Raw genomic sequence first — 16,166 nt, 5'->3', positions numbered from 1 at the left:
CATTTGGCCCATTTCCCTTTAAACCCTCCTGATTCATATACCCATTCAAATGACTTTTAAATGCTGTAATTATACCAGCCTCCTCCACCTCTTCTGGCTCATTCCATACACACACCGCCCTTTGCAGGAAAAAGTTGGTCACTTTTAAATCTTTATCCTCTCATCTTAAACCTATACCCTCCAGCTTTGGATTCCCCTATCCTGGGAAAAAGACCTTGGCTATTTACATATCCATGTCCCTCATGATTTTATAAACCTCTATAAGGTCACCCCTCAGTCTCCGATGCTCCAGGAAGATTGATCCCAGCCTATTCAGCCTCTGCTTATAACTCAAACTCTCCGCCCTCAGCTACATTCCTTTAAATCCTTTCTGAACTCTTTCAACTTTATCATAGATACCTACTTCCTACACATTGTCAACACATCTCTCTAGGAGCCAACATTGACAGGAAGATTCAACTTGTAAGCCAGCTGCAGCAATGAATACATGACAACAAAGACTTCCATAAGTTAATATAAGTCCTTGATTACATAGCAGTTGTCATTTCCACATTTCTTTACAGAGTTGTTTATTTAAAATAATGATGAAAAAGGTTAGACCAGATCTAAAAGTTGAAGTTCTAAACTGGAGAAAGGCCAATTTTGACGGTATTAGGCAAGAACTTTCAAAAGCTGATGGGGGCAGATGTTTGGGGGTAAAGGGTTGACTGGAAAATGGGAAGCCTTCAGAAATGAGATAACGAGAATCCAGAGAAAGTATATTCCTGTTGGGGTGAAAGGAAAGGCTGATAGGTATAGGGAATGCTGGATGACTAAAGAAATTGACAATTTGGTTAAGAAAGAGAAGGAAGCACAGTGCTGGGTCCTCTACTTTTTGTCATTTACATAAATGATTTGGATGAGAGCATAAGAGGTACAGTTAGTAAGTTTGCAGATGACATCAAAATTGGAGGTGTAGTGGACAGCGAAGAGGGTTACCTCAGATTACAATAGGATCTGGACCAGATGGGCCAATGGGCTGAGAAATGGCAGATGGAGTTTAATTCAGATAAATGTGAGGTGCTGCATTTTGGGAAAGCAAATCTTAGCAGGACTTATATACTTAATGATAAGGTCCTAGGGAGTGTTGCTGAACAAAGAGACCTTGGAGTGCAGGTTCATAGCTCCTTGAAAGTGGAGTTGCAGGTAGATAGCAGAGTGATGAAGGCGTTTGGTATGCTTTCCTTTATTGGTCAGAGTATTGAGTACAGGAGTTGGGAGGTCATGTTGCGGCTGTGCAGGGCATTGGTTAGGCCACTGTTGGAATATTGCATGCAATTCTGGTCTCCTTCCTATTGGAAAGATGCTGTGAAACTTGCAAGGGTTCAGAAAAGATTTACAAGGATGTTGCCAGGGTTGGAGGATTTGAGCTATGGGGAGAGGCTGAACAGGCTGGGGCTGTTTCCCCTGGAGCGTCAGAGGCTGAGGGGTGCCCTTATAGAGGTTTACAGAATTATGAGGGGCATGGATAGGGTAAATAGGCAAAGTCTTTTCCCTTGGGTCGGAGTGTCCAGGACTAGAGGGCATAGGTTTAGGGTGAGAGGGAAAAAATATAAAAGAGACCTATGGGGCAACTTTTCACACAGAGGGTGGCACGTGAATGGAATGAGCTGCCAGAGGAAGTGATGGAGGCTGGTACAATTGAAACATTTAAGAGGCATTTGGATGGGTATATGAATAGGAAGGGTTTGGAGGGATATGGGCCGGGTGCTGGCAGGTGGGACTAGATTGAGTTGGGATATTTAGTCGGTATGTACAGGTTGGACCGAAGGGTCTGTTTCCGTGCTGTACATCTCTATGACTCTGTAAAAGTGCAAGAGAAATTCCATTAGGAAATTGCTAGGTTTGTATGTTGGCTATATATCCCAATGATTGGTTGTTCAAATCAAACAACATATGACTATTAAGAAAATTAAAGGAACAGTACACGCCATATTCAACCAAACCATGCTTGCATAACCCAAAACAAAACCATCACTGTTGGTTGTGATTCTGCACTTGGACAGTGTTTGCTGAATAATTCTGATGGTTAAGACAATCAATGATGCTCATAATGTGGCTTAATTATGCTTGCTAGAAGTGGAAATCATTCATACACAATATTTTCAAGCCTTGTGCCTTTTCGAAATTACAGAGGAGCATGGAGAAACAGTTGTTCTTCGCTTTCTCCATGGCAATACCGTAGCCAATTAACTGACACACTTTTCTCCTGTATTAAAATAGTGTGCTTTTTTGAAATTTCTTATTCTCACATTTGGCTTGATGAGTGCATGCCTAAACTGTTTAGCAACATAATTGTACCTACATTCCTACCAATTCATATCATGTGAGTTGTTCTGATGTCTTTCATGCATGTAATAAGCTTTGCCTAAGTTAAATGAAACTTTAATTTTGAAATGTTATTGAGCATTTTTTTATTTTGAATTTTCAATTTATATTTTTGTAACTTTCTTATCTGATTTGTGCTGTTATAATTTTTGAATAAAAAGAAAAAGAAAACTTGCATTTCTTTTGTTTTCCTCCGATTCTCTCAGCGGTTATTTCACTGTTTATCCCCAGTATTTTCTTGTCTATTCACTTTAATTAATCTGCAGATAGGTTGTTTTTAATTCCTTTAGAAATTAATTAAAATTAATAGACAGAAGAAAATATTGAAATTAACATAAAGAACCATGGATGCTGGAAATTTGAAACAAAAGTTGAGAGTGCTGGTGAAACTCAGCAGGTCTGACAGCATCTTTTTTTTAGAATTATAGAATTCCTGCAGTTTGTAAGTAGGGTATTCGACCCATTGAGTCCAAACTAATCCTCTGAAGGCCAACCCACCTCGACCCACTTCATTACCTTAACTCTGTAACCCTGCATTTACCATGGTTAATTCATCTAAGCTGCATAGCTTGGACACTATGGGCAATTTAGCAGGGCCAATGCACATAATCCGCTCATCTTTAGACTGTGGGAGGAAAGTAGGGCATCCTGAGGAAACCCAAGCAGACCCAGGGAGAATATGCAAACTCCACACAGAGTACCATCCGAGGATGGTGCTGTGAGGAGCGGTGCTAACCACTGAGCCACAGAGAGAAAAACAAAGTTAACATTTAAAGTCCAGTGAGTTTTCATCAAAACTAAAAAGTTGGATCAGAAAATATTGAAATGTCTTTCTCTCAGTCTTCTACTTCTTTTTCTATCAGAACTCTCACATGCTCCATTGTTGCCAAATGCTTCTCTCCATTTTGTTTCCAAGATTTCATATCTCTCCCTTCTTCCTTCTCCTTCCATTTTTCTCTCTCTCTGCCACATGTCCCTGCTACATGCTCCACCAATGCTTTGCACCTTTCTTTTAAGAAGGGCGAGGACACGGCTGCTGTTATAATTGGTCATAATATGACCTAGGGTTAGGAAAAGAGCAGCAAGGGCTGAATGGGAGAAGCAGAGGGACTGAACAAAGAGACTTGCAGAAGGGTCAGAGACGACAGGTCTCAGCATGGACAGAATGTATTAGCCAATTTACTCATGGTAAGATTGCACAAACAGCAATGAAATAAATGGCAGATCATGTTTTTTAAGACACTGATTAAAAGGATAAATACTGACAAAGACAATGAAAGAATTCTTTTTTTTTAAATAATTCCATGAGATATTTTATCAAGATCTTATGCAATATTAGGAATAATAGATGGTGTGTGGCGCACGTCCAACATGCAATGAACATGCGTATGCCACCCAATATATAGAATACTTATCTGCAAAAATTACTTTTATTTTTACAAGATCTTACACAATGTTTGGAGTTAGCTGGGTTGATTGGCAATAGTGATAGCACAGTAGAGCTAACAGTACAAGCTACTTTTCCTAGACTTACACGTGATGGCCTCCATGAGCATACTTTGACTTCCACATTTTGGACAGCATAACTTCTCATTTCTTTTCCCAAAAGACTTTTTTATCTGTTGACATGTTACCTTCATTCCATTTTTATGAGTATCCTGTTAAAATGAATTGAAAACACAAAGTAACTCTGATTTTACCTCAGAATATGAATCAGGTGAGCACAGAGTAAGGCAGCTGGGTGGCACACGTAATTTTAACATCCAGGGTCTCATTTCTCTTTGTTTGATGATCTGCCCTCAGGTTCATGTTGGAACTTGAATGATCTCCCCCCACTTTATATCAAAAGGAGGGAATTTACCTCATACACGGTGTTGCAGCCCTGGCTTCCACTTTCTATGGGAAGGATGCTTCGTAATATTTTGGCAAAACAGATAGGCAGAAGGGTATGGTCAAAGTTAACCAACAAGGTCATTGCCACCAGCATTATTGCAGGACCTGATGTTTCATATCCAAAAAAAGTTCAACAACATTTTCAAAGCAGCAAGGCAGGGATGAGGATATTGTTCTTTATATCACCAGCTGTCTCAACAGCACAGGATGACACTGCTTTCTGTCTCTTCTCAGTACCAGTTTGAATATTTCCTTCCCCATCATGTAATATCACAAACAGTCAGAACTTCCCTTTGTATTCACCTGCTGACATTCATTTAGTTATGTTTATTCCACACATTCACAATCTACAGGAGCCCCGAATATCGCCTCCTTTCTTCACAATTGATTCAGTAATTTCACTTCTCGTTTTGTACAGAGGAGTGAGCAAGGTGAGAAGAACCCCAAGACAGGCAATCTGCATCACTAAGAGGAGCTGGTGAGGTAACGACTCAGAACAGTCTGGAAGGTAGAGGCAACATAGACAAGATAAGGATGAAGTTTAGCAAAGTTAGATGGAATATATTTTAAAACAAGACGCCTGAGGAGTAAGGCAGATATGCTGAAGGCACAGATGAGTATTTTGGAGTTTAGCTGTGACCACGACTTGGCTGGTAGATGGGCAGGTCTGGCAATGCAACATTACTGTTTTTGGGGTTTTCAGGTGAGATGGCAGGGGATCTCAATATTGATTATGAAATCAATTATAGCAGTGAGGATGGATGAGGTCTTGGAAGAATCATCAAATTTGGCCGTTTAGTGGAAGTAAAAACACAAATTGAGCAAATACGTGCTGTTGAGTGTGTACGTTTTGCACCAAACTATCAGGGAGAGGTTTGAATATATGATGAACTTTCAGAAAAGCTTAAGAATAATGATACAGTAGAGTACGGGATTTTAACAGCTCAAGTATTAATTGAGTTACTGTGCAAGGTAAAGATAGAGTAAAGTTCTTCAATTGCATCCGCGACAATTTTATTTTGGTTGTATGTACAAAGCCCAACAAGGGAGGGGGAATGTTCTAGAATGAGCTGGCTGGAGGGTGAACTGGGAGGAGGATTCAGAGGTGCTTTGGTGTGATTTGGACAAGTTGAGTGAGTAGGCAAATGCATAGCAGATGAAGTATAGTGTGAATAAATGTGTGCTTATCCTTTCTGGTCACAAAAACAGGAAGGCAAGTTATTTTCTGAATGGGGATAGATTGGGAAAGGGACAATAAAACCAATGTTTCCCTGTATGTCTATTGTTGAAACTATTCTCATTCCATTTTCCTGCACTTGGCCCATAGCCTTACATAGTTTTTGAATGTTTTGTGTGTTTCTGCCTCTAATATTGCAGTGGTAAATTCCAGATTCCCACCATCGTCTGAATGAGAAAGCTTTTCCTCACATCCCTGTAAGCCTTGGGCTGCTTACTTTAAATCTGTTCACTGGCCCCTTGATGGACAGAAAAAAAAAATGGCAACTCAAAGGGCTTATCATAAAAATACATAAAGTGTAGAATTAGGCAATAAATAGAACAGCTTGAATTACAAATTGAAGTCAGGACCAAAGCAATATTTAGCAAGAGGATAGCATGGTATAACGGGTTGACTATACCTCAATGCTAGAAATAGCTTGAGGAGCATGTATGGGAGGAACTGTGTCTGTGTCATTAGGTCACATGGAATTCGGATTTGAGTATGTAAGATTTCAAAGGTTGTCTTAATTCTCAGACCTTGTATGATGTTAAGTTTAATAATGCCTACTAAAATTGTTTTACAAGAGTGTAAGCCTGATCTTACAGCAGTTAGTATGCCAATTAAAGAAAATAGGGATTGAGATATGGACACAGAGTGGACACAACAGTTAGGATTACTGTCTGTGAGAATGTTCACTGCAAACTCTGACCATATGGTAATTTCTATATAACATCACAGCTTAGTAGTGAAGGAAAAGGAGAGTCCTATTTTGTGGGATTTTCTAGTTGAATTGCTTAAAATTTCAGCATTAAAGAAGATAATAAAAGCAGATACTCTTTATGTATCAAGATTGTACCAGCAAAAGGTAAAATATAAAATCACTGTCATACCTTTTTGTTCCATGGATTACCTTTATCACAGTCTTCATCCTTTTTGCTAAATATAGGAGTTACGGAAAATGTTCTCATTGGGCTACATGCTGGCTTATGGATCAGTTCACAAGATGTTGCTGCTATGGCTAGAAGTTTGGTAGCAGGCACTAAAACTTGGCAGGCTATGAACAACAAAAGATTGAAGCACTCAGAGCGTGTCTTCTGTTCATTTTGAGTAATGTAATGTAATCTAATCTAATCACCTTTCTTAAATAGTGGCACCACGTTAGCCAACATCCAGTCTTCCGGCACCTCACCTGTGACTATTAATGATACAAATGTCTCAGTAAGAGGCCCAGCAACACTTCTCTAGCTTCCCACAGAGTTCTAGAAGGCACATGATTAGGTCCTGGCAATGTATCCACTTTCAAGACATCTAGCACTTCCTCCTCTGTAATATGGACATTTTTCAAGATGTCACCATTTATTTCCTTACATTTTATATCCTCCATGTCCTTTTTCACAGTAAACACTGATGCAAAATACTCATTTAGTATGTCCCCCAACGCCTGCAGCTCCACACGAAGGCTGCATGTTATTCCAGTACCGATAGGGATAAAGCATAGGTCAGTTCTGAAACTATTTAAAGAGTAATTTGCCTGATATTGCAATTAATTGTATTCATATCAAGAAAGTTTTAATTATATTAAACATAAGAGCCTAGAACTGGTGCAGATCAAAACCGACTTTACATAAATTGCTATGGAATTGAGCTAAAGGGAGAGGTTGAGTAGGCTAGGGATGTTTTCCCTGGAGTGTCGGAGACTGAGGGGTGACCTTATAGAGGTTTATAAAATCATGAGGGGCATGGATAGGATAAATAGACAATGTCTTTTCCCTGTGATGGGGGAATCCAGACCTAGAGGGCTTAGATTTAGGATGAGAGGGGAAAGATATAAAAGAGACCTAATGGGCAAATTTTTCACGCAGAGAGTGGTACGTGTATGGAATGAGCTGCCAGAGGAAGTGGTGGAGGCTAGTCCAATTGCAACATTTAAGAGGCATCTGGATGGGTATATGAATAGGAAGGGTTTGGAGGGATATGGGCCGGGTGCTGACAGGTGGGGCTAGATTGGGTTGGGATATCTGGTCAGCATGGACGAGATGGACTGAAGGATCTGTTTCTGTGCTGTACATCTCTATGACTCTATGAATGAGGACGTTACATAGAGATTTTACCCACGAAAACAGAAGTCTGACTAATCCTCCTGTGCTGTAACTATTCTATGATTCTATTATAGAGGATGCTTTTGTATTATATAAAGGACTGCAGTCTCTTTAACTCCGCCTTACACTCTGGGATACTTCCTACACACGTTAGTTTTGGTCATAATAAGTATGCATAATAAGTCAAAGATCACAGGAGTAGTTTCCATCTAAACAACGGTAAAGCATGAAATGTCAGTTTTGCAAGCAAATTAATAGTAAGCAGTACAGATGATCAACACGACTCTGCCATCTCGTCATTATTAAAATTGACAAACAAAAACAAAAGGACGGGATTCTAAACTACCTTTTGCTCCAACTGCAATGATTCCAAACATCGTCACCTGCTGTTAGGATCTCCCTATATTTGATGTTGTGACGGAGCTTTCAAAGCCATGGATTTAGCCATTGACAGCAGGAAGGAAAAAGAAAGACTCAGCACCAAAACAGGGTGAAAGACGTTTTCAGCGGCGTGGCTGTCAACGTAAACAAACGAATATGCCCCATCCTGTAGCACATGTTGCGTCAGCTCATTGAAAAACACATATCCACACATCTATGTGCATGATGCGCAGATACCTATCAAAAACAAATGGATACACATCTCAGTCCTGAGACCGAACAGGCCATTCTTCCTAATGGGATTCTGTTCTGCTTGATTCCTCTCAGTTTACGTTCAAATGTGATAATGCAGCGATTCCGATAAGAGTGTGAAACTTCCCAAAGCTTCATTTGACCGCTTCCATCCAACCTGAACAGCTCCTGCTCTAGCATTTACTGATTCTGGGAACAAACCACTGTAACACTAAATTTTAAAACTGTCCAATCGTTTAATAAGGACATTGACAGTATTGTTGGATTTAAGCGATAAACTTTAAATACAAATTAAACAATCAGTAAACCTGTTAGCAATTATTACACACGTTTGAGTAGGCTTTATGTGTTCTACAAAGAATAGAAATGTTAAGTAGAAATTTGTAGAAATTTGTAGAAATTGTATGCGCCACTGTTTATGTGACATGAGTTTCGGGGCGGCACAGTTATTGTTGATAACTGGATCCTCAGCTGTCCTTGTTAAAAACACAAGTATTATTGGAGTTCGCCGCTCAGGCTGTCTCCCAACGATGATTTCTCAAAGCCAGAGTCACTCATGTTGTCATTTGGGCTATCATACAGTAACAAACTTAACAAAAACTTTCATTATTATTAGTTTATTTTCAACGATCTTGTAGCAATCACCGAGTGATGGGGCTTGAGAACTAACCATGGGTTTTTGCTCTTTGTACAATGGGGGAAAAGTGAGGACTGCAGATGCTAGAGATCAGAGTCGAGAGTGCAGTGCTGGAAAAGCACAGCAGGTCAGGCAGCAGTCGAGGAGCAGGAGAATCAACGTTTCGGCCTTAAGCCTTTGATGTACAATGGACCAGTTTATAGTTTTAAGTTAATTTGAAGAATGAGAGACAAACTTTTTGAAACAAAGATTCTTAGGGGACTTGATAGGGTGAATATGGAAAGGTTGTTTCTCTCGGTAGGAGAGTCGAAAACCAGTGGACATAATCTCAGAATAAGTGGTTGGACATTTAAGACAGAAATTAGGAGAAATTTATTCTCTCAGAGATTATTAAATCTGTGGAACCCGTTACCACATAGTGCTGCTATGGAGAGTCACAGAGCAGGGAAACAGACTTCATTCCAACTCATCCATGTGCAGGAGACATCCCAATCTGACCTAGTTCCATTTGCCAGCATTTAGCCTGTATGCCTCTAAACCCTCCCTTTTCATGTACCCATCCAGATGCCACTTAAATGTTGAGGGTGGTTTGTTAAATATATGCCCTTACTAATATGTAAGGGAATCCATAAGACAATAAGACATAGGAGTGGAAGTAAAGCCATTCCGCCCATTGAGTCTACCCTCCCATTTAATCAGAACAGAGCATTTCAACTCCAATTACTCGCACTCTCCCCGTAGCCCTTAATTCCTTGTGAGATCAAGAATTTATCAATCTCTGCCTTGAAGACATTTAACATCCCTGACTCCACTGTGCTCTGTGGCAATGAATTCCACAGGCCCACCACTCTCTGGCTGAAGAAATGTCTCATTTCCATTCTAAATTGACCCCCTCTAATTCTAAGACTGTGCCCACGGGTCCTAGTATTCCCGCCTAACGGAAACAAATTCCCAGTGTCCACCCTTTCTAAGCCATGCATTATCTTGAAATTTTCTATGAAATCTCTCCTCAACCGTCTAAACTCTAATGAATACAATCCCAGGATCCTCAGCCATTCATTGTATGTTAGGCCTACCATTCCAGGGATCAACTTTGTGAATTTTACACGCTCCAGTGCCAATATGTCCCTCCCGAGGTGTGGGACCCAAAATTGGACACAATAGTCTAAATGGGAGCTAACTAGAGCTTTATAAAGTCTTAGAAGCATATCGCTGCTTTTATATTCCAAACCTCTTGAGATAAATGACAACATTACATTTACTTTCTTAATCATGGCCTCAACCTGCAATTCAACCTTAAGAGAATCCTCGACCAGCACTGCCAGATCCCTTTGTACTTTGGCTTTATGAATCTTCTCACTGTTTAGAAAATAGTCCATGCCTGTATTTGTTTTTCCAAAGTGCAAGAGCTCGCATTTGTTCACGTTGAATTTCATCAGCCGTTTCCTAAACTGTCTAAATCAAAGGTTATTGGGAAGTGACAGGAAATTGGAGCTGAGGAGTATCAGATCAGTCATGATCTCATTGAATGCTGGAGCAGACTTGGGCTGATTTCCTAATTCTACTCCTTTATCTAATGGCCTTTAGACACAAGCAGCAAAATTTTGGATAATTTCAGGTTTTCAGAGGACAGCCAGGAAGAGTAGCCAAGAATGCATGAAATAGTCAAATGTAGAGATAACAAAGCTATGAGTGAGGGTTTTAGCTGCACATGAGCTGAGACAGGGACAAAATCAAATAAGGGAATTAGTATTAGTCATGACATGAATACATGGTGGAAGCTTATCTCAGGGTCAAATAACACATCCAGGTTGTGAACAGATTTATTTGGTCTCAAATTGCCAAAAAAATTGTCAGTGACTAGGGACCACAGTCAGTAACTAGGAAACAGAGTTCAGAGTAGCAGCAAAAGCAATGACATAAGACTTCCTATTAGAGTCATAGAGTCATAGAGATGTACAGCATGGAAATAAACCCTTCGGTCCAACCCATCTACGCCGACCAGATACCCCAACTCAGTCTAGTCCCACCTGCCTGCACCCGGCCCGTATCCCTCCAAACCCTTCCTATTCATATACCCATCCAAATGCCTCTTAAATGTTGCAATTGTACCAGCCTCCACCACTTCCTCTGGCAGCTCATTCCATACTTGTACCACCCTCTGCGTGAAAAAGTTGCCCCTTAGGCCCCTTTTATATCTTTCCCCTCTCACCCTAAATCTATGCCCTCTGGTTCTGGACTCCCCCACCCCAGGGAAAAGACTTTGTCTATTTATCCTATCCATGCCCCTCATAATTTTGTAAACCTCTATACGGTCACCCCGCAGTCTCCGATACTTCAGGGAAAACAGCCCCAGCCTGTTCAGCCTCTCCCCATAGCTCAAATCCTCCAACCCTGGTAACATCCTTGTAAATCTTTTCTGAACCCTTTCAATTTTCACATCTTTCCAATAGGAAGGAGACCAGAATTGCATGCAATATTCCAACAGTGGCCTAACCAATGTCCTGTACAGCCGCAACATGACCTCCCAACTCCCGTACTCAATACTCCGACCAATAAAGGAACGCATACCAAATGCCTTCTTCACTATCCTATCTACCTGCGACTCCACTTTCAAGGAGCTATGAACCTGCACTCCAAGGTCTCTTTGTTCATCAACACTCTCTAGGACATACTATTAAGCGTATAAGTCCTGCTAAGATTTGCTTTCCCAAAATACAGCACCTCACATTTATCTGAATAAAATTCCATCTGCCACTTCTCAGCCCATTGGCCCATCTGATCAAGATCCTGTTATAATCTGAGGTAACCTTCTTCACTGTCCACTACACCTCCAATTTTGGTGTCATCTGCAAACTTACTAATTGTACCTCGTATGCTCACATCCAAATCATTAATGTAAATGACAAAAAGTAGAGGACCCAGCACCGATCCTTGTGGCACTCCACTGGTCACAGGCCTCAAGTCTGAAAAGCAACCCACCACCACTACCCGCTGTGTTCTATCTTTGAGCCAGTTCTGTATCCAAATGGCTAGTTCTCCCTGTATTCCATGAGATCTAACCTTGCTAACCAGTCTCCCATGGGAAACCTTGTCGAACGCCTTACTGAAGTCATACAGATCACATCTACCGCTCTGCCCTCATCAATCCTCTTTGTTACTTCTTCAAAAAACTCAATCAAATTTGTGAGACATGATTTCTCACGCACAAAGCCATGTTGACTATCCCTAATCAGTCCTTGCCTTTCCAAATACATGTATCACCTGTCCTTCATGATTCCCTCCAAAGACTTGCCCACCACCAACTTCAGGCTCACCGGTCTATAGTTCCCTGGCTTGTCCTTATCACCTTTCTTAAATAGTGCCGCCACGTTAGCCAACCTCCAGTCTTCTGGCACCTCACCTGTGACTATTGATGATACAAATGTCTCAGTAAGAGGCCCAGCAACACTTCACTCGCCTCCCACAGAGTTCTCGGGTACACATGATCAGGTCCTGGGAATTTATCCACTTTCATGCATTTCAAGACATCTAGCACTTCCTCCTCTGTAATATGGAAACTTTTCAATATATCACAAGTTAGTTCCCTTGTCAAATGCCTTACTGAAGTCCATATAGATCACATCTACCGCTCTGCCTTCATCAATCCTCTTTGTTGCTTCTTCAAAAAACTCAATCAAGTTTGTGAGACATGATTTCCCACACACAAAGCCATGTTGACTGTCCCTAATCAGTCCTTGCCTTTCCAAATACATGTACATCCTGTCCCTCAGGATTCCCTCCAACAACTTGCCCACTACTGACGTCAGGCTCACTGGTCTATAGTTCTCTGGTATGTCCTTACTACCCTTCTTAAAGAGTGGCACCATGTTAGCCAACCTCCAGACTTCCGGCACCTCACCCGTGGCTATCGATGATAGAAATATCTCAGCAAGAGGCCCAGCAATCACTTCTCTAGCTTCCCACAGAGTTCTAGGGTACACCTGATCAGGTCCTGGGATTTATCCACCTTTATGCGTTTCAAGACATCCAGCACTTCCTCCTCTGTAATATGGACATTTTGCAAGGTGTCACCATCTAGTTCGCTACTTTCTATACCTTCCATATTCTTTTCCACAGTAAATACTGATGCAGATACTAATTTAGTATCTGCCCCATCTCCTGCGGCTCCACACAAAGACCGCCTTGCTGATCTTTGAGGGGCCCTATTCTCTCCCTAGTTACCCTTTTATCCTTAATGTATTTGTAAAAACCCTTTGGATACTCCTTAATTCTATTTGCCAAAGCTATCTCATGTCCCCTTTTTGCCCTCCTGATTTCCCTCTTAAGTATACTCCTATTACCTTTATACTCTTCTAAGGATTCACTCGATCTATCCTGTCTATACCTGACATATGCTTCCTTCTTTTTCTTAACCAAACCCTCAATTTCTTTAGTCATCCAGCATTCCCTATACCCACCAGCCTTTCCTTTCACCCCAGCAGGAATATACTTTCTCTGGATTCTCGTTATCTTGTTACTGAAGTCTTCCCATTTTCCTATTTAATAGGAGGAAATTCCTGCACATGATTAATAACCAGGTGAGAAGAAAATCAATCTTTAATATAATCATTAATATGTCATCCTCTCCAAAAGAACCTAATCATGAATGTAACATCTTTTTCTCATGCAATGCTTTGCAATCTAAGGATCGATTCTCCAGCTTCACCATATATGCCATCATTGTTGGTATACATCTTCCCAGTGTGAATTAGTATTTACCTCATTAAATAAATGGTCCTATCTTCACCAATATTCAGTTATATTTCAAACTGTCTTAAAGGAAAGTTATAGGTTAAATGTCTAAAATTTTATTGTCAAGTTTACAATGAGTCCTTGATGCTTGGCCAGCATATTTAAACATTGGTTGGGCATTAAATAAAGAGAAAATAAAAGGGGAGTGGGGCTAGGTGGTGGGATTTTCTTTTTTAAATAGCCAGAATGTGAATTTATAGAGTCATTGAGATGTACAGCACAGAAACAGAGCCTTCAGTTTAACTCATCCATGCTCACCAGATAGTCTAAACTAATCTAGTCCCATTTGCCATCGCATGGCTCATATCCCTCTAAACCCTTCCTATTCATATACCTATCCAGATGTCTTTTAAATGTTGTAACTGAACCAGCCTCCACCACCTCCTCTGGCAGCTCTTTCCATACATGCACCACCCTCTGCATGAAAAAGTTGCCCCTTAGGTCCCCTTTAAATTTTTCCCCTCTCACCATAAACCTATACCCTCTAGTTCTGGAAAATAGCAGAAAGAAAGCTTGGATTTATAAAGCATCTTTCACAATTTCAGGATGTCCTAAAGTGCATTACAGTCAATGAGGTAATTGTAACATAGTCATAAGCCCTTTTGCCCCAACAAGTCCATCCAAATCCATTCCTCTATCCTATTACTCTACATTTACCCCTGACTAATGCACTAACTTACACATCCCTGAATTTTATGGGCAATTCACCTGACCTGCACATCTTTGAATTGTGGGAGGAAACTGGAGCACATGGAGGAAAACCACGCAAACATGGGGAGAATGTGCAAACTCCACACAGACAGTCACCTGAGGCTGGAATTGAAGCCAGTCCCTGCTGATGTGAGGCAGCAGTGCTACCCACTGAGCCACCACGCCGCCCTAGTTAGATTTTAATGTGTCAAATACAGCTGACAACTTATACCCAGCAAACAGAAGTGAAATTGTGCAGATCATCTATTTGAGGTGTTGGTAGAGATATTGGTCACAGCTCTTCAGAGAACTTCCCCACTCTTGTTCTGAAGTATTGCCATGACATCTGTGATATCCAACTGAGAGCATAGATGACGCCTTAGTTTAATATCTTGTTCAAAAGAGGCATATCTCCAGTACTGTGGTGAAATATTTGCCTGGAACATGCTACAGAACATGAATTCACAACTTTCTGAGGTGGCGAGCATGACTAACTCATATCTGAAAAAAAAGGCAAAGAGTTGCAACAGGTGCAAACATTCTGACTGTGGTGTAAAAGAAATTTAGAACAATAAAAAAGATGCTAGTTTGTGAAATGACCATGACATCCAGGCCTCAATGTATGATGTGTAAAAAGAAACTGGAATAGATTCAGGTAGTTTGGTAGGCAAATACATTGTACAAATCTTGGAGTGATAATATGGTATAATGGGGAAGAAGGCCAGTTAGCTTGGCCAGTTGTAGATTAAAAACAATAGATGAGTTACGTATTTATGGACTGTGTGAAAAACTTGAAGATATTTTTTGGGCACTTTCTCAATTAACCAAGATGCAAATGACCTTATGTGGTTTTTTGGAAACTAGGTCAATGGTTTAATATGGACTGTGATTCATTCACTAATTATAGAAAATCCAATGAATTTGGGAAAACAGTAAAATAAAACTTTGGGGTGATAAGAGATATGGCTTCATTGCCCTTAAGTGCACAAAAACCTGGCTTTGGAAGAAACTATGGAGAATGTGTACTAATAGTTGCCAATTTGCTTTTAGAAAGTAATCAGCCATTTGGTGACTGAATCAGTACTAATGGTGTGACTCAAGGAGTCAGGCTTGAATACCAGTAGATTCCTTCCAGCACAGTTGTAATATTGTAACAAAGAACATTATACTGGTCCACATGTTGAATTTCTGAGCGCTGGCCCTAAATGGATAGTGTTAGCAGCTTAGCATCTTTGCTATTTATCAAGGGTGAATTGTTACAAAACATCTCAATTTATCCATTTGTTCCTATAAATAGAACATAGAAATATAGAACAGTACAGCACAGGAACAGGCCCTTCAGCCCACCATATCAAGGCCAACCATAATGCCATTCTAAACTGATCCCATCTGCCTTTATTTGAGGTGGCCTGGAATCTCTCATTTATTTTCAGCAAAGCTAATATTTTTAGGACTATTTAGGAGCAAATTACTGCAGATAAGACCATTAGACATAAGACATAGGGGTGGAAGTAAGGCCATTCGGCCCATCGAGTCCACTCCGCCATGTAATCATGGCTGATGGGCATTTCAACTCCACTTACCCGCATTCTCCCCGTAGCCCTTAATTCTTTGAAGACATTTAGCGTTCCGGCCTCCACTGCACTCTGCGGCAATGAATTCCACAGGCCCACCGCTCTCTGGCTGAAGAAATGTCTCCGCGTTTCTGTTCTGAATTGACCCCCTCTAATTTTAAGGCTGTGCCCATGGGTCCTAGTCTCCTCGCCTAACAGAAACAATTTCTTAGCGTCCACCCTTTCCAAGCCATGTATTATCTTGTAAGTTTCTATTAGAT

General features: G+C 40.7%; 1 protein-coding gene across 1 annotated transcript in view; it reads right to left on the bottom strand.

Moving 5' to 3' along the window:
* LOC122559500 (ATP-dependent clpX-like chaperone, mitochondrial) overlaps positions 1-6,582 on the bottom strand; it is a 59,944-nt gene extending 53,362 nt beyond the window's left edge. Inside the window, exons 1-2 of the mRNA XM_087993483.1 lie at positions 6,370-6,582; positions 3,902-4,025 (exon numbers count right to left, since the gene is read on the bottom strand). Of these exons, the coding sequence (XP_087849609.1) occupies positions 3,902-4,025; positions 6,370-6,447 (202 nt within the window). The 5' untranslated portion in view covers positions 6,448-6,582. The remainder of the gene's footprint in view (positions 1-3,901; positions 4,026-6,369) is intronic.
* Positions 6,583-16,166: the final 9,584 nt, after the last annotated feature.

The sequence above is a fragment of the Chiloscyllium plagiosum genome, unplaced genomic scaffold, assembly GCF_037043375.1.
Source record: "Chiloscyllium plagiosum isolate Xiang-an unplaced genomic scaffold, Cpla_swu_hap1 HiC_scaffold_2, whole genome shotgun sequence".
Classification (NCBI taxonomy): Eukaryota; Metazoa; Chordata; class Chondrichthyes; order Orectolobiformes; family Hemiscylliidae; genus Chiloscyllium; species Chiloscyllium plagiosum.
The sequence above is the reverse complement of the archived record's forward strand: the minus strand, read 5'-3'. Positions and strand labels throughout refer to the sequence as shown.